At 40.4% G+C, this 18,489-nt stretch overlaps 1 protein-coding gene and 1 pseudogene across 13 annotated transcripts in view; one reads left to right on the top strand and one right to left on the bottom strand.

The window, feature by feature from the left end:
* Positions 1-18,489, top strand: part of Lmbr1 (limb development membrane protein 1) — a 115,960-nt gene that overhangs the window by 23,540 nt on the left and 73,931 nt on the right. For 10 of the 13 annotated variants that reach the window (XM_040738662.1, XM_040738652.1, XM_040738650.1 and 7 more), the window contains 2 exons: positions 415-554; positions 15,506-15,609. In XM_040738662.1, coding sequence (XP_040594596.1) covers positions 15,556-15,609 — 54 coding nt within the window. In that variant the 5' untranslated portion in view covers positions 415-554; positions 15,506-15,555. Of the gene's footprint in view, positions 1-414; positions 555-12,793; positions 13,656-15,505; positions 15,610-18,489 lie in introns of those variants that run through there. The other 3 variants (XM_040738660.1, XM_040738659.1, XM_040738661.1) reach the window with 2 other exon arrangements.
* Positions 651-1,127, bottom strand: LOC101831001 (annotated as a pseudogene).

The following is an 18,489-nucleotide window of genomic DNA, read 5'->3' as shown; positions in this document are numbered from 1 at the left end:
GAAGGAGAAAACAGACTCCACATAGTTGTCCCTGACCTTATATGCATGCTATTTATTTCACCCTCCCCACTCTAGTCTCTCCCTGTCCTCCTCCCCCTGTCACACACACAATAATGATAATTTCTTAAAACTGTACAGCTCTCTCTCTCTGTCTCTGTCTCTCTGTCTCTGTCTCTCTGTCTCTGTCTCTGTCTCTCTCTGTCTCTGTCTCTCTGTCTCTTCTCTCTCTGTCTCTGTCTCTGTCTCTCTCTCTCTTGTTATGGATCCCACCTGGTTGCACTGTCCAGATCCTATGCACTCGGGTTGTCCCTCAGTTGCATGTCTGTAATGGGATTCTTCTGTAATATACTGTCTGTTGCTTTCCTGTTTACTGCCTTCCAGACCCCCAGTGATGATGCCTCTTCTCTCTTGCAGGTTGTTTCTGAGCACCTTCACTCTAGCAGTTTCAGCTGGAGCTGTTTTGCTTTTACCCTTCTCAATCATCAGCAATGAAATCCTGCTTGCTTTTCCTCAAAACTACTATATTCAGTGGCTAAATGGCTCCTTGATCCATGGTTAGTATATATTCCTTAATATAATCCTGACTAATGCTTGAATTTTTTAAGCTGGAACATAACTTTATTTGTTCTAGGGAATTGGCTAGAGTCCTCTCAGAACCTCTGAAACTGCTTCTTGGTGCCAGCAGTCTTAGTGACCTTGAGCACATCGAAGCGCACAGTCTTGCTCAGGGGCCTGCACTCTTCCAAGGTGATGATGTCGCTCATCTGTACATCCCTGAAATGGGGGACAGGTGCACAGACATGTTCTTGTGGTGCTTCTCAAAGAGATTGTACTTTCAGATGTAATGGAGATAGTCCCAGCAGATGACGGTGGTCCTCTGCATCTTCATCTTGGTCACACCAGACAGGATCTGACCTCCGTTGGAGACGTTACCAGTGAAGGGGAATTTTGTGTCTATGTAGGTGCCCTCGATGGCCTCCTTGGACATCTTGAAGCCTAGACTGATGTTTTTGTAGTATAGTACTGAGGGAGTTTTTCTTTGCTGGTTTCTCACAGCAGAACCGCTTCCTGTTTTGAAAGATTGTGGGCTGCTTTTGGTAAGCACGTTCAGTCTGAATGTCCACCATCTTCCTGGCAGCCTGAGAAAAAGAATAATGCTTGAATTTTTAACTACACTGTTGAGTTACAGGGTTTTCTTAGTTTCCTCCACAATTTGTAATTTCTTCCCGTAAACTGTTGTCTTGTTAGGGTTTCTATTGCTGTTATAAACACCAGGACCAATAACAACTTGGGGAGGAAAGGATTTGCTTCAGATCACACTTCCACATCATAGTCCATCATTGAGGAAGGCAGGACAGGAACCTGGAGGCAGGAGCTAATGTAGAGGCTATGGAGGAGTTCTGCTTACTGTCTTGCTTCTTAGGGTGTACTCAGCCTGCTTTCTTACACATTCCAAGACCACCTGCCTAGGGGTGTCACTATGCCCATTGGACTGACACCCACATTAATCACTAATCAAGAAAATTCCCCACAGACCTGCCTACAGGCCAATCTTTTGGAGGACTTTTAATTAATATTCCCTCTTCCTACATATGGAAGGTTTATGTCATGTTGACAGAAAAATTAACCAGTACAACTGTCAAAGACCTCTGTGAAGTGAGAAACTAGCTTTTATTTAACATTGCTAGTTTTAGTTGGGTATTTTCCTTTACTTCACTAAGAAACAGTTCTTATACTTACTATAAGTTTTGCACTTGAGTGTGTGTGTGTGTGTGTGTGTGTGTGTGTCTGTCTGTCTGTCTGTTTTGAAATAGTGTCTCACACTACAACCTCAGCTGGCCTGGACTTTGCTTGTAGGTCTTGAACTCATGACAGTTCTCCTGTTTCAGCCTTTCAAGTGTTGGGATTACAGATGTGAGCTACTAGCCTGGGTATTGACTTGATTTTGATTCATTTAAATATTGTATGAAAAGACTTTTTGGTTCATCTGAATATGTCAGAGGGCCTCAATTTCCACTGAAGACTGGATAGAGCAGGGGATACAGTTGTTATTTTGTTTTCTTAGCCATTTTAAAACATGATAGAATAAAAACACTGTAAAGTTAAATTTCTGATGTGATTTTAAAAGCAATGATGGTATCTGCATATGGTAACACACCCCTTTAATCCTAGCACTGGAAGACAGATGTATGCAGAGTTCCAAGTTATCTAGGACTAGATAGTGAGACCATGTTTTGCGCTCTCTCTCTCTCTCTCTCTCTCTCTCTCTCTCTCTCTCTCTCTCTCTCTCTCTCTCTCTCTCTCTCACACACACACACACACACACACATACACACACACATGCACACACTCACACATGCATGCACATGCACACAAGACTGTACAGATCACAAGGTCTCTTTCCCTTGAAGTGGGGTAGATCTACAGTGCAACTTTGGGCAGGCCACTGTGTTGTCTGTCCTCAGGTCACTACTCTCTTAAGTAGAATAGTAAATGCACTTTGCACTTGCTTTTAGGAATATATCTAATAGAAAATACCTGCCTTTAATAGGCACTTAGTATGTGATAGATGTCGTATGAATTTATTTCTATGTACTAAACTATAGTCTCTGCTATATGGTGTCTGATAGACTGGATTATGACTCTTGGATACTTGGATAGCTTTCTTACTCTTCCTGTCCATACCATTCCTGTTTTCTTAGTGTTGATTTTTGTGACTAGTCTTGTTAATTATGGTATTATTACTGTCAAGCTATTTTATTATGTTTATATAATTTGATAGTTATATTGGAGATTAGATACATTGTTTATGAACGCCAAAGGCAGATAAAATTGGGACACCTCAATTGGAGATATTTTTGTGTGGACACAAATCATTTCCCTTATCCCAGTGAAGATGTTTTATAATAGTGGAAACAGTCTATGAAACCATATCTTGAAGAATAGTCAGTGACAGGAATTTACCTTTTTTTTTTTCAAGACAGGGTTTCTTTGTATAATCTTGACTGTTCTGGAACTCTTCATGTAAACGGACGTTTCTTTCCATCCCGCCAGTTCCCAAATAAACACTCAGAAGCTTAATATTACTTATAAGTATTCAACTAATAGCTCAGGCTAGTTACTAGCTAACTCTTACACTTAAATTAACCCATAATTCTTTTCTTTGCTTAACCTTGGTACCTTTTTTAATGGCATTCTCATCTTGCTTCTCGGCATTTTGCTGGCAGCTCTCTGACTCCAACCTTCCTTTTTCAGATTTCTCCTAGTCTGACTTTTGAGCTCAATCTCTTCCTGCCCTGCTACCGGCCAATCAGCTTTTTATTAGCCAGTGAGAGTAATACATATTCATAGTGTATGAAAAGATTGTTTCACAGTACTCAGTATAGACAAGACTCAGAAACCCACCTATCTCTGCCTCCCAAGTGCTAGGATTAAAGGCGTGCAGCACCGCCACCACCCTCCGTTGTATTTATTGTTTTTTAAGCTAAAGGATTCCAGATTTTTTTTTCTAATTTAGGAGCCTTCTTTTGAGTTAATGGTAAAATGTTTTCCTTTAACAAAAATTGGCTGACTTGCCATTTGACTTAGAAAAGGTTGTGTCCAAGGTACCTTGTTTGTATTATGTAATTTCCCGAGTTGGAATTTGAGAGATGGAGTCAATTCTCCATCTAGCACTGTCTGTTCTGATGCTGGCTGTGAAATAGAGCTTCCTTTTCAGTTGCAGTACAGTGATGTTTGTGCTGAAGCCTCTAGAGAGCGACAGTGAGTTTGAAGTGGTCATGTGGTTGCTATGAACCAGCAAGCTGTCATCTGAAGTATAGTTCTTCCTGACACAGGAGTAAGCTTTGTATATTTTCTTTTTGTGAAAGCACAGGAAGCACTTTCTGCGGATGCTGTTGCCGAGGAGACGACTCTGGGCGTGAGGAGTGGAAGCTGTGCTTGCAGCTGTGACTTCCTTTACTGAGCACAGCAGTAGTATGTGTTCACTCTGGAATGAGTGAGCACTCCAAAGTGAGCAAGGCAGGAAACGACACCGGCTCCTTTGCAGTGCATGTGCGCACCGTGTTTCTGTAGCACTTGTAACTTGCATCTTTTCAAGCCTGGATCCTTGCTGATCATCTTTCTGCTCATCTTGTTCTTTGAAAAGTTTTAGGGCCTGTACCAGAGCTTTTGTATACTCACCCAGAAGTCTTCAGAGTTACCCTGTAGCCTTTAGGAGCGAGACCACTTATTCTCCAGTGACTTCCAACAGATACTAGATGAGGTCTGTGTTTCCCCAGCTACCAAGCAGCTTTCTCTCCTGTGGGGCCCTTACTGAACTCTCTCTTGTTGGCTATCCAGAGGATTTTCACGGTGACTTTGGGTTTCTTATAATTTACATAGATAATTAGGGTCAAAATTATTAGGCTAATAAATATCATTACCAAACTGTTTTCTAGCAATACTTGCTAATATCCTTCTGACAGACAGTGTAGGTGCCTTTGTTTCTAACATAAACCCAGCAGCATCAAATACTGATATCTTTGTTGCCAAGGATATGGCTAAGAAGTTCTCATGATTGTTATTAGAAAAACTAGTCATCTTTCAATTTAGTTTGTCTACAGACATCTAATACATACACGACAGTGTTCTTTCCCTTTTCTGTTTTTTTATACTGAAGTATGTGATTTCTTTATGTGTAAAAATAAACCTCTGTAAATGTTTTTATAATTGCTGTTTTGATTTTGTATGCTCTTTGGGGATCTGGAATTTTTATATTTTTGTGTTGCCTGGTCTTTTTCTTCCTGTGGTTTCTTTAGTTATTTTTCTCTGTAGAAGATCCTCTCTCTCCGTGGATGTTAACACTCTCTTCTTGTCAGCAGTTGTGTTTGCACTTGACTGTTTACTCCATCGGGAGTTTACAGAGTACCTTTTTGTCCCTCACCCTCCAAATCTCGCTGTCCTAGTGCCACCACTTTACTAGGCCCCTTCTGTAGTGTCTTTAATGATACCTTTTTATTTTGGAAGTTATTCCATGAGGGTCTTTTTCTTGGCTTTGGAGTCAGCTAGACCTGGCTTTGAATTTCAGCTCTGTGTTTTAAACCCTGAGCAAATTGTTTAAGCTTTTCAAGTCTTAGTGTTTTATCTGAAGAATGAGCAGAACAAGAGCTAGTTGATTGCATTTTTATGTATGGAGAGTGGAATGTATACAGAGTTTAAAGTACCTGCCTTGTCTAATGCTTGCTCCAGAGGAAGAGGAGGTAAACGGCCCACTGTTATCCTTTTGGGTTATCATGTCGTTTTTATCCTCTTGATTATTAATATCTCCTCTATCCAGGGAGTATTTGCATGGGACACAGGCATCTTTTTATTTTTTTGTTCAGAGGGCACTGTAGAGCAGGAGCCACCCACATACCTATAGAGATTGCAAGTGCTACAGACTCAACAGGGCCCAGGACCCTTCATCTCTCAGCTGAGAACAATTTGCATAGACAGGAGAAGCCTTGAGTATTTGCGCCAATTCTAAATGAAATCACTTGTTCTATTAGGGCCTGCTTATGCTGGATCATACACACATCATTTCCATTTGATGATATGCCTAGTGTTTTGGATTAGGAGTATCATAAGATATTCTTTTAAGATAGGAAGTTCAGGTTTACCATCGCCCCAAGATCAAACACTTAGTCTATGTGAAAGTTCAATATCAGGCCAAGAGCTGTTTCTCAAAAGGCAAGTAGTTATCCAAAGAGGTTAACTCCACTGTGATTCTTTGATTCAGCATGCCATGCATTTTAAGCTGGAACAGAGGAGGCAGAGGTGACAAAGTGGCATCATTGATGTGACTAAAACAGAAGTAAAAGGATAGATGATAGACAGAAAGATCCATTTAGGTGTTTACTCTTCATGTCTTGTGCACTGTTAGTAAGTTAGTGGGAAGATACGGAACTTTAGTTCTACGTGTGGATAAGCAGGGTACAGTGTAGGGCATGTCCTGGAACTAGACAGAGGTGGTGGCTGCACAATATTCAGAATATGCCACATGCCACTGAAGATCTTACTTCAGAATGACTACTTTTCTGCAGTGAGTTTAAAATTAGAAACCAATGATGAAAACATTTTGAAAGAGAGGAGAGTGACAGAATTAACTTCTAGTCTTAAAGTCTGGAAATAATCTCCAGTGTTGGAGGTGTTTTTTTCCAGTGGTACCTAGTATTTGCTTCACTTTTATTTGCTGCCCAGCTTGGGCTCGGTTGTTAAAAGAGCTTCAGTGATCTGGCTGGTCTCTGTGAATACTGCACTTTATGTTGATTTATTAGGAACAGTGAGCTGGGGGCATCATGAAGGAACAGTGCAAAACCCATCTTTTCTTTCAAAGTCTGTTTTTAAGATCCAGAGAAGGTCAAACAAGCTTTTAGGTTATCAGCAATCAAACTTAAAAGGAAGATATATTTACATATGAATAGTTATTGAAAGATAAACCTTAAATTTTATTGTACGATCATTGAATGCTACTAGCAATTTAGTGAATCGACACTGATAGTTCAGTTTCTTGTCACAGTTTGCATTAGCATAGGGGCTAGACACTGAGATACTGTTTATAATACTGAAAACTAGCCTTGGTGTTTGGAGGAGGAAAATGACTTAAATTTCTGTGGATCCAAACTGGACTGGTTTGCTGTACATTATAGATGAGGATGCCAATGAATACATCTTGTTAGGTAAAGAGGTTGAAATAAAGGATATTTGCAATCAGATGTGCCCTACTTTGCCTTGTTTATTTTGTAGTACAAAGGCTCAAATCCAGGACCTTTTCTCACTGTTTTGTGTAAGTCTATGAGATCAGCAGAAGCTCTAACCCTGAGGCTCTTTCAACACAGTTTAGTAGTGTGTTTTGAAAGATTTTGTGATGCCAGTAGGTGGCGGTAGAAGATAAAGAACCTTATGGTGATCAGATGATTTGGTCTTGTGTTTGAAACTGCATATTCTGGGACTGTGGTTGCCTCCAACTGAAATGTCTTCTGGGCCTGGGCATTGGCTGCTTACCTTCAATAGCTTTCTGTAGATGCTAACTTTGACAAGTCACCTTTCTTAAGTTTTGCATTCTATATATTGAAGCATATAGTTTTAGAAGCATAAAGTATGTGTAATGCTGGCAACAATAATTTTCAACTGTATCAAAATTGTAGAATGCTTTTAAGGGAAAGATTGAAATGTATTGCGCTTTGAAAAGTTGGTAAGCCACTTTTCAATGCGTATTGAATACACATTTTTGTTTTTTTCCCCAGAAAGTACTAGCTTTGTGGTGAGGGTCTTCCTTGCCTTTACCTTCCAAGTGCTGTGGTTACAGGTGAGCCACCACATCTGGCTTTAGATACACTTTTTATGTTTGTGTATCAGACAAACTTCTAATGGTGAGTTACAGCATTCTACAATTAGATCATCATAATTCAGTTCACTTTCATTTCTTCTGCCTAATAAAGTTAATTAAAAATGCATGGCAAAGACATCTAATTTCATCAGTTTGTATGTATAACTATGTGATAATCCCCTGCAATTTTTTTCACTTGTCCAGACGACACTCTTTTCTTTTTTTTGAGATGGTGTCTGACCACATAGGCCTGGCTGGCTGGCCTGGAACTGGCTGCATAGCCCATTCTGACCTCAGACTTCTGATGAACCTCCTGTTTCTACCTCTCTGACCCTGGGATTACAAGCGTGTGTCACCACTCCCGACTCTTTTACACTGTTTTTGGAGATTAAGTTTAGGTCCTCATACTCATGCAGCAAACACTTCATTGACTAAGCTAGCTCTGTAGCCCTATCTTGGTTTTAAGTAAGTGACTTGGTTAGAGTAATTATAATCATTATTTTTGATTTTTGAATTTTACTTTTTGACTTTTGACCTGCATAGAATTTGGATTTCTTGTTCTGGAAATGTATATATGTATAGACTAGTATTAAGAATAAAAAGTTCTTTTTGTGCTACAAATGACAAATCTTTCTGTTTTTGAAAATATAGTAGATATTAGCATCCACATACTTGTATTTGGTAGTTTTTCTGAGGCTGATGTTTGAATGGTGTTGACAGTGTCGCTAACAGCAGAGAGCCTGGACTGGGTATCCAGCTCAGTCTATCTTTGTTGTTTTCTGCCCTTTTAATGCATTGTATGGGGAAACTAATGTGATACAGAGACATGGAGATTTAGATGTGTCACAGAGGTGTTTAAATATACACTTCATGAATTTTAGAGTACTTCTGTGCCTCTTATAGAAGATTTATACCGAAGGTAGATAGGAAGAAAAGTCCACCAGTCTGCTATATTTGTGTTGTTAATAACTTGTACATCTCTTGGAAATTACTTTTTATGCTTCATTTAAAATGCTCATTTGTGTTTGTACGTGTGTTTGTGTGTATGTGTGGGTATACACATGTGTTATGTGTGGTGTGTCGTGTATACACCTGATCACACACATGTGAGAGTCAGAGCAGGACACCGGCGGTCTTCCTTTATCCTCTTCCCCCTTACTTCCTTGAGGCAGGATTTGTCTCTGAACTGGAAGTGGAGCTGTTTCAGTGGAGCTGGCTGGGCAGGAAGCTCTTGGGATGCCCTGTCTCTGTGTTCCAGAGCTGGGCTACAGGCAGGCAAAGCCATGCTTGGCTTCTTGTGTGGGTGCACGGATTCAAACTCAGGTCCTCATGTTGCAGTGTGAATGCACTTACAACACTGAGTCAGTTCCCCATTCCCGCCTAGTTTTTCCTCACCATCATTTTTATGTGTCTTTAATGTCATGTAATATATAGTGTTTTCGTAGTGTAAGCCTTTTTGAGTAAAATTAATGAGAATGGCAAGGAAAGAGTTGAACTAGCCTTAGCTATAATTCATACCATTGTCTTGTCTTTTTGTAAGTGCTGGTATATTAGAAATTTTCATTTTTTAAAACCTTTGTTTAAAAATTGGTGTGTTGTTTTTCCTCTATCCTTGCTAAGAGCCAGAGTCATAATCCATTTTACAGGAGAAAGACCAGTGACAGAGTTGAAGTTCTTTCAAGGTCGTGACAGTTGAGAGGTCCAAACTCTGGGTGTCAAATGTAGAGTTCTTCTCACTTAGGTAACTGCTGTAAAGACTGGTAGGCTGGCTGCTTTAAATCACAGATAGGGCAAGACAGTATAGTGCGTTGGGTACATAGAATTTATCTAGTGTTCTTAAAATTGAATTGAAATGTTTTTTGGTGTGTGAGTGCTTGTATATTTGTGTGGGTACTCTGTGTCCACATGTATACATGTGGAGGTCAGAGGTCAACTTCAGATGTTATTATTACTCAGTCTTTAATTGGCTTGAATCTCACCAGGTAGGCTAGGGCTGTTGCTGGCCAGTAAGCCTGGGGATCCGCTCACCTCCAGCCCTCCAGCTCTAAGACTATAAGCATATTTCATACCACCTGAATTTTTACATGGGTGCTGGGAATTCAACTCAGGTCCTCATGCTTGTAGAACAAACATTTTACCAAGTGAGCTGTCCCTCCAGTTGCTTGAAATTGAATTTCCAAAAAATGTTCCTGCAGTTTTAAAGTGTTTTAGGGAGGCTGTGTGTGTGTGTGTGTGTGTGTGTGTGTGTGTGTGTGTGTGTGTGTACGTTTATAACTGGAAAGATAACTGTAGTATTGCCTTGTCCTGTTTAATAGGGTAAATGATCATGGGCTCAGTTAAGCACTTTGTTTTATGCCAATGGACGGAATTAATGGGCCAATCTGTCCATATGTCCTGAATAAAATGTTACAAAACTGATGTGTTCTTTTGGTAGATAAAAAAATGAAATTAATTTATGATTCCCGTCTCACCTAGAATAGTAAGATTGAGAGGCATGGACTAGTGGAGACAGAAAGGAACCTGCAGTCGAGTTCCAGGTGTGACATTGTGACTTAGGGAATTTGTGTGTGAGGGAAATTTATTGAAACTCTTTAAACAAAAAATAAATTTGCTTTTGAGTGAGATAATTTTCTTCTTCAAATTTCTGTTACTATGCTGTTTTTGGAGTTAATATAAATATTGTACTTTTGGATTCTCACAAGTGGTTCATCTCTTTTGAAACAGTGATCTTTGTTTAGCCCGTTACAAAAAAGAGAAGCTGTTCTTTGTCTTGAGAAGATAGAAAGTGTGAATCTTTTCTAAGTGGTCTTCTTTTGCAAGAATGAATACCAGTAGCAGGTATTGGGCAGTGTCATAGGACCCTGTCCCAAAGGAGGCTTTGCAGCCATTTATTCTAGTTTCCGCTTTCTCGCAGCGACTATGCCCTCTCCAAAACTCTGCCTCCAGAAGTCATTACACTGGGGATCACGGTTCCAATTTGTGAGTTTGGTGGTGTTTTGTCCATGGTAATGTTAAGAGGCTAATCTTCATTCTCATTAATCTATAGATTCAACACAATGCCAGTCAAAATCCCAATAGGCATTTGGGTGGTATGGTGGTTCGGAAGTGGAACTGTTAAGAGGTGTGGCTTTGTTGGAGGAAGTGTGTTATTGTTGTAGTGGGGTTTGAGGTCTCTTTCTCAAGCTTCCCTCAGTGTTACAGTCAGTTGACTTCCTGTTAGCTGTATGATGTAGGACTCTTAGCTGCAGCATCGTGTCTGCCTGCATGCCTTTATGCTCCCCACCATTATGATAATGGACTGATCCTCTGAACTGTAAGCCAGCCATCCCAATTAAATATTTCCTTTGTAAGAGTTGCCGTGGTCATGGTGTCTCTTCACAGCAATAGAAACCTTAACTAAGACAGGTGGAAACTGATAAACTGATTAAAGTTTAGATGAGAAGTCAATGAATTTTCAGTGGCCCAAACAACATTAGAGGACTTCTTACTTCAATACAGTTTTGAGTCTGTGATGATCAAGACAGTGTGGTAGCAGCATAAAGACAGAGCAGTGGTCAGCCCAGCAGGGTGCTGAGTCCTAGAACATGCACACTTGTATTGTCAATTGACTTTTGACAAAGGCACAGAGATAAAATTTAGTGGGTAAAGGATATTTTTAACAAATAGAATTGGAACAGTTGGATAATCACAGACAAAACTTGACCTTTAGTCTATACCCGGCACCACATAAAGAAGTGGCTTGAGGATCATAGGCTTAAATGTAAACAGCAAAAGGTACAGAGCAGACAGGAGAGTCTCTGTGACTCTGGGCTGCACCACTGTTTCTCAGGTAATATCTGGATTTGTTGTCAGGGCATGTGAAGAACTTTCCTTTGTTAGTGGGAATGGAAAATACAACCAATTTGCAAAACATTTTGTCAGTTTCCCGAAATGTCAAACACACGGCTCCCTTCCTCTGCCGTCCTCTGCTGCATACTTACCCAAAGTGAAACCTGTGTCCATTGCAAGGTTTGAACATGTATAGTCAATGATGGCTTCATCTGTAATAACCACAGGTGGGAGCAACTCAGATGACATCTACAGGTGGGGCAATTCAGTAAGGGTTTGGTGTGGACACAGATCACAGTGACAGAAGCCAGACCAAAAATAATAACAATTGTAGAAAGCTTATTTATTTTTGAAATATGGAATCAGTGGTTGGCTGGGTAAGTAAGGTGATGAAGAGAGGGCAGGAGGCGCAGATTCTGCGGGGTTTGTGGAAATGTCTGGAGCAACAGGCGTGTTCGTTATCTGTTTGAAGGGTTAGAGTCAACACTTGCCAAGCTGTACACTTCGTGCATTAGTCAGATTTATGTGCCGTAACAGCATCTGGGGTTGGTGCTTTAGGAAGAAGGTCTGCCTTGTAGCTCTGGCAGTCAGGAGTATGGGCCTCCTCATGAAGGAGGTCCTTGCCCACCAGAGAAGTAGTTAGCTATGTGCAGAACATACCACACTAATGGTACATTTTTACCATGACTTCTGTAAGAACAAGGATGCACTTCCATGAGAAAAGTATTAGTCCCTTCACATCGCTCCCTAGAATCTAATCATCTTCCAGGAGGCCCTGGCTCTTAAAGAGTCCACCATTTCAAAATTGCTGCACTGGATACCAGGCTTCCCACCCTTGGGCACGTGGGGAGGTACATTCAAACCGCAACTGAGCCAGCGCACTGTACTTTACTCTCAGTGGGGCTATTAAGATGAACATTTTTTTGTATACATTGTGGTTTTCTTCATTTTATATTAACAATTAAAATTTAACTCTAAGGACGAAGTCGGGCACTTGAACGAAGAGCAATATGATGCATTACAAAGATTGGATGTGGAAATTTCTCATTGTAAAATTGCAGATATGGGGTTGGAGAGATGGCTTAATGGATCAGAGCACCAACCCTGTCAGAGGAGCCAGATTTGATTCCCAGCATCCGCATGGTGGCCTCACGACCACTTGTAACTCAAGTTCTTAGGGACCCACATCCTTTTTTGGTCTCTGAGGGTTCCAGCATATATATGGTACATATATACAGGCTCACATGCATGCACATAAATAAGAAAATTTGCAGATATGTGGAATTAGTATGAGAAGTTTAAGAAATTTAATTTATTTTGCCCGAAGGTATCTCAACAAATTAGTAAGTGTAGTATAGCTGCTTTCTGGCTTCAGATCTGGCTTTTTCTTTTCTTTTCGTCTTTTTCCTTTAGTTTTGCTTTAAAAAATGAACTATTTTACTAATTTTAAAATTTAAACATTAAAAAAATGTTATATATAACTGTTTTGTCTGCATGTTTGCGTACCATGTGTGTGCCTGTGCCCATGGAGGCCAGAAGAGGGTATGGGATCCCTTGGAACTGGAGTTACAGATGATTATGAGCCACCATGTAGGTGATAGGTATTCAACCTGGGTTCTCTGAAAGAACAGCTAGTGCTCTTAACTGCTGAGCCATGTTTCCAGCCCTGATCTGGCATTTCTGAACCTGGGAGTGATTGTAGAACAAGCGCCCTTCTTGAAGGGTTAGGGGATGCCCCATGCTGCTGTAGTAGGTTTTTAACAGATGCAGGTAGTTTCTTTAAAAAAGGGCATGTGCCATCTAATTGCATTAAAACTATTTCCTCCAAGTTGAGTATGATCCTTGACACATGGCATCTTCTTTAACACAGGTTATTTAAATTGCTGTTTCTGTTTCCCACTATACCTAAAGCAACATATTAACATTAGATGTGTCTCAAGGATGTAGTAATTTATATAATAGGGATTACTGCCCTATCTCTTATATCTGGAAGGCCTTAAAGAAAATAATGTTGAGCACCCAAAAAAGGGACCAGAGACACACAAAAGTTAGTGGACTGCACCTGACAGCACAGCTTTGATCCAGGCCCATTTATTCTTTTCTTCAGATACAGCTTCTGAAAAATTGTGTCTTGAAACCTTCACTCAGAGCAGGTTAGGCATGGGGAGACTGTGGATAGACACATGTAGATTGCTAGTAACGAAAACCAGGAGTTGATCCACCTCGGTGGAGTGAGAGGAAAAGAAACAGGAGAGGAAAATGCAGAGAGTGGTGAGCCTAACATGCTAGGAGCTAACAGTCCTGCAACTAGTTGCCTCTGGGAAGATGGTTAATAAAAGCAGAAAAGCGTGAAGTTCCTGCTCTTGGAGGCGTTGGTCCAGTTGTCAGCCATGGCTTATTTCATTTAACCCTGATGATGGCCATACAAATGAGGAACCTGGAACCTGGCAAGGCTGCCACAGCCAAGTCTGTGACTCAGGTGTGTGCATTTGGTTCTCCCTCATTCTACATCTCTTCCTGTGATTGTGATTAGAGCTCATCAGTAAAGAAAAGAATAAAGTTTATTTTTCTTTTTTGAGGCAATTTCCCCTAAGTTATCCAGGTTGACCCTGAGCTTGTGATCTCTAGTGGTTTTTCTGGTTGGCCTCTCTAGTATATGGGGTTAGAGGTGTGTTTGGATTAACTTTTTTTTTTCTTTTTAAGGGTCACAACATATTTAAGTATTTTAAAGCAATTTTTCCTTTAACAAGTTCAAATTAGTTCTCCACTAAAATACGTTAGGACAGTAGCTGAAGATGTAGCTCAGTTGGTAGAGTGCTTGATATGCGTGAGACCCTGGGTTCCAGTCCCAGCACCATTAACCCGGTGTTGTGGTACATGCCTTTAATCCCAGCACTCAGGAGGCGGAGGCAGGAGGATTAAGAATCAACTTGAGCTACATAGAGAGTTCAAGGCCAGCTTGGGATACATGTGATGTGGTCTCAAAAAAAAAAAAAAGAAAAGAAAAATATATTAAGATATTGATTTCTAATGATTTTTTGGTCTTGAAAAGGTTAAATGTGTATAATACATATATTAAATCTATATTTCTGGATAAGAAACTATGAATTGATGTTATTAAATATCTTCTAAAATAAATGAATGTCTTTATGTAAGTAATGCAAATACTCAGGAGTTTAACTCCTTGTCTTCCACACTGTTCTAGGAACAGGGTGACTTCACACACATGTTAATTCATGCCATAGTATGGGAAGTTTGAGTTGATATATTTAATTGCATGCAGTGCTATAAATGCATTGGTATAAATTTTAACTTTGACTCCATTTTAAAGATTACAGACATCATTTTGAAACTCAAATTTTGAATTTTAGTGTCTTTCCTATAAAAAATAGATGTTGGGCTAAACACTCTGCCAATGACATACTTAAAATTGTCACTTTCTGAATGTACTTATTTTCATTGCCGTTTATTATGGCATACCATGACCAAAAGGGAAATGACTCTGTGAGCCTTTTCTTTCCCACTTGGAATTGTTTGTCAGAACTCCTGTGATGTAGTTTTCAGGATTCCAGGTAGTCTGCCTTGATACTCATGTGCTCTGCAGCTTGGCAGGTGACAGCCTCCACTGCAGTCCTGTGGTCAGCAGTACTGCATGCTCAGGGACTCCTGTGCCTAGAAATGAGTTCGCAGAAGATCTACAAGGCACTTAGAGCAGTCTGGGTTCGTGGGGTCCAGGAAGTGTTGTTTTCCTCTAGGCTGTCTTCTGAGACTTAATGGGTCTTGTATATGATACACTTGGTGTGAACCCCGAATCTGCTGAATGGTAAACAGATGCCAGTCAGTGACTCTAAATGTTTCAGTGCTGATATGTCTAAGGATCTGTGCCTTTGGATCTCTGTATATATGAGATACTTGGTTAATTTACTTGAGGGAGTGAGGAAAAGTAGCTAGTTTCTATATTGGCTTTCCCCAGTAGGTACAAATCACAGATCAAAAAAAAAATTTTTTTTTTTTTGGTTTTTATGAGACAGGATTTCTCTGTATTGTTTCGGAGGCTATCGGTCCAGCCCGGCCTCGAACTTACAGAGATCTGCCTGCCTCTGCCTCCCGAGTGCTGGGATTAAAGGCGTGTGCCACCACTGCCCGGCCAGATCAAAATGTTTAAAGTAAGTATATAATTACTTTCTAATTGCCAAGTGTAGATAGTCATTTCAAATAGGTATTGATTTTTATTATTAAAAATGTAGATCTTGATGAGCACCACAATTTAGTGAACTTTGAAACAGCATGGCAATGTCTAACCCTATTTTCTTGTTGCCATCTTTATAGGTTTGTGGAATCTTGCTTCCTTATTTTCCAACCTCTGTTTATTTGTCTTGATGCCCTTTGCCTTTTTCTTTCTGGAATCAGAAGGTTTTGCGGGCCTGAAGAAGGTAAGTAAATTGAATTTGGATTAAATTTGTTAAATGATGAATTGCATGTCACTCATATTAACCTAGAAGTTGATTTAAACAAGTAGTTTAATTACTAAATAAGGGTATTGACACATTGTTGTTAATAATATTAATAACATTGTATAGTGAGTTGCTTGTGTGCTCAGCAGAAGGTACATTTGTGGTGCATATGCCCCTGGAGGAGTGTCTCCTGTGGAACTGATAGCCTGATATCACAGCTGAAAGGCCTTTAGAGGCCTCATCTACTTAAGGCCTGATATATGCACTTAAAGTGTATCCTTTAAAATTATTTATTTATTTTTATTTTGTGTGCATTGGTGTTTTGCCTGCATGCATGTCTGTGTGAGGGTGTCAGGTCTTGATGGAGTTACAGACAGATGTGAGCTATCATGTGTGTGTTGGGACTTGAATGCTGGTCCTGTGGAAGAGCAGTTGGTGTAGTGCTCTTAACCACTGAGTCATCTCTCTGGCCCCTAAAGTACATCTTGATGTAAAAGCTGTTGCACATCTCATATTGTCAGGATAGTAGCACATTATACAATCAAGTACTCTACAGTATGTAGACCCCCATAGTACTGAGAATGACTCATCTTACATGAATATGGAAGGCCTGGCAGTGAGCATACTGGGAAGCTTTTTGAGAACATCTGAAAACATACTATGACTTTATAGGATGGGATGACTGACTCTGACTTTGAATACAGTGTCCAACCACAAACTTTGTAATATAATGAAAAGATTTAAGTAAATACTTGAAAGAGTGATGTAGTGTTACAGTTGAAGTATCTTACACCTTTATGATTTTTACTTCTATTCCTGTTGCAATATATGGAATGAATTGTGCTTAACCATGTTATAAATTTCACACAGGAAGTTGTAAACTGTGTGGATTATGCTTTTTTATTTCACATAACTTTTTTACCCCCTTTTTGGTGTGTGTGTGTGTGTGTGTTTGCTTGTATTCATGCAGGTGCATGCACATGTAGAGGACAGTGATCAAAATTGAGTGTCTTTCTCAGTTTCCTTTGGCCATATTTTTTTTGAGACCGGGACCTCGATGAATCTAGAATTCAATAACTTAGGTCAGATGGTTGGCCAATGAGCCCCAAGGATCTGTATGTCCTTGCCTCTCTAGCACTGGAATTACAGACACAGGACTGTACCAGTTTTAGATGAGTGCTAAGTATTTGAGCTGAGGTCCTCATTCTTACATGGCAAATGCTTTACTGACTGAGCCCCGTCTTCAGACCCTCACATAACTTTACAAAGCACAGAATGCCTCATGAATTTGTGTGTCATCCCTGCCCAGGGGTATGCTGATAACTGTGCTGTTTCAGTTTTAATTATGCTGTCAAAGGAGTGCTGTTTATGTGGGGTCTTGGAAATGAGATTAACACTCGATAGTCTGAGCGACACAGGGGAAGGGCCACTGAGAGGTCAAGTGCTTTTGTGGACTGACCTTGTTGTTACTTCAGATGTGCCCCTGAAAACTGTCAGCTGACTTCCTACTTAATAAATGTACTGAGATGAGAATCAGTTGTACTTTGCTAGCAAGCTTCACCTTGAGAAAACTGGCTTTTTTAATGTTGGAATTATTTTCTATCTTTATGTCTTAAGATTGGCAGTGAAAATTATGTAATAGGAAAGAATTACTTTGTTTTAATTTAGAAAGCTGCTGTACTGGGTGTGGTGGCATACACCTTTAGTTCTATTACTTGGGAGGCAAGAGGCAGGTGGATCTCTGAGTTCGAGAATAGCTTGGTCTACAGAGTGAGTTACAGGACAGCGAGGGCCACACAGAGAAACCCTGTCTTGAAAAAACAACCAACCAACCAACCAACCAAAAATGAAAGCTGCTTTATTATTTATAGTTTCTTGAGGGAATTAAACAAGGTCTTATCACTGATTTAGTTCAAATTATTCTTGTATATGGTTAAAACTGAGGCCCAAAGGTATTGAATACTATTAAATTGTCTAAAAACCTCATGTATAAAATAGCAGTGGCACTCCCAAAGGGCACTGTTCTCTCCGTAGACCCAAACTGGAAAGCACAAGGAAGCTAGCAAGAAAAGAGGAGATGGCCAAGGACAGAATGTGGAAAGGGAAGACAAGAGGATCAAGAAATGCTGGCAGCAGAGGAGCTGTGTTGTTAGAGGGTGTGAAGAAAGGGAGGCAACACCTGAAGCCTGAGGCCACAGGGCTTCTAGAATATGTGTAGAATGCACAGCCTTACAGAGTACTCCAGAGAATGGGCAGCCTGAGGGGGAGCCTCGGGAGACTCTGCAGATGTCAGTGTCTGTGGAAGTTTGCAGCTAGAGTTTTTCCTAGATATGTGTCTGTCCATCAGAAATTTAGTAAGCAGCTCTAAGTATGAGTTAGTGTGCCCCTAAAGGAGCTTGCTGGGGCTGCTCATGAAGAGCTTAGAATCTTCAATCAAGGGACAGACAGTGTGTGTGTGTGGGGGGGGGATCAGCAATGCACACAAATAAGCACTAGCTTGATGTAGCCAAGGAACTGTGGGAACCACTAACAGAAGTGGTGTCTTGATCTTGGAGCAAGCACAGAGGAGGTGGCCAGGTGGGATGGGACTGAGCCTTAAGGGTAAGCAGGACTTGTAAGAGGGACTTTCAAGGCTTCCCTTGTGGTATTTAGTTTTGATTGAATTGATGAGTGCTGGAAGATGGGGAGCAATCAGGGACATGGGGAACCTCAGGGTAAGGTCCTGGAGGCTTCAGCTCTGGCAGGTAGTTTAGGTTTTATGCTATAGACAACAGGGAACTGGAAAGAGATTTTTCTGGAGGGTTTTTACAACCACCATTTCATTTAAGTATAGTGATTAGTCTGCATTTCAGTGTTTCT

The sequence above is a fragment of the Mesocricetus auratus genome, unplaced genomic scaffold, assembly GCF_017639785.1.
Source record: "Mesocricetus auratus isolate SY011 unplaced genomic scaffold, BCM_Maur_2.0 Super-Scaffold_100676, whole genome shotgun sequence".
Classification (NCBI taxonomy): Eukaryota; Metazoa; Chordata; class Mammalia; order Rodentia; family Cricetidae; genus Mesocricetus; species Mesocricetus auratus.
The sequence above is the reverse complement of the archived record's forward strand: the minus strand, read 5'-3'. Positions and strand labels throughout refer to the sequence as shown.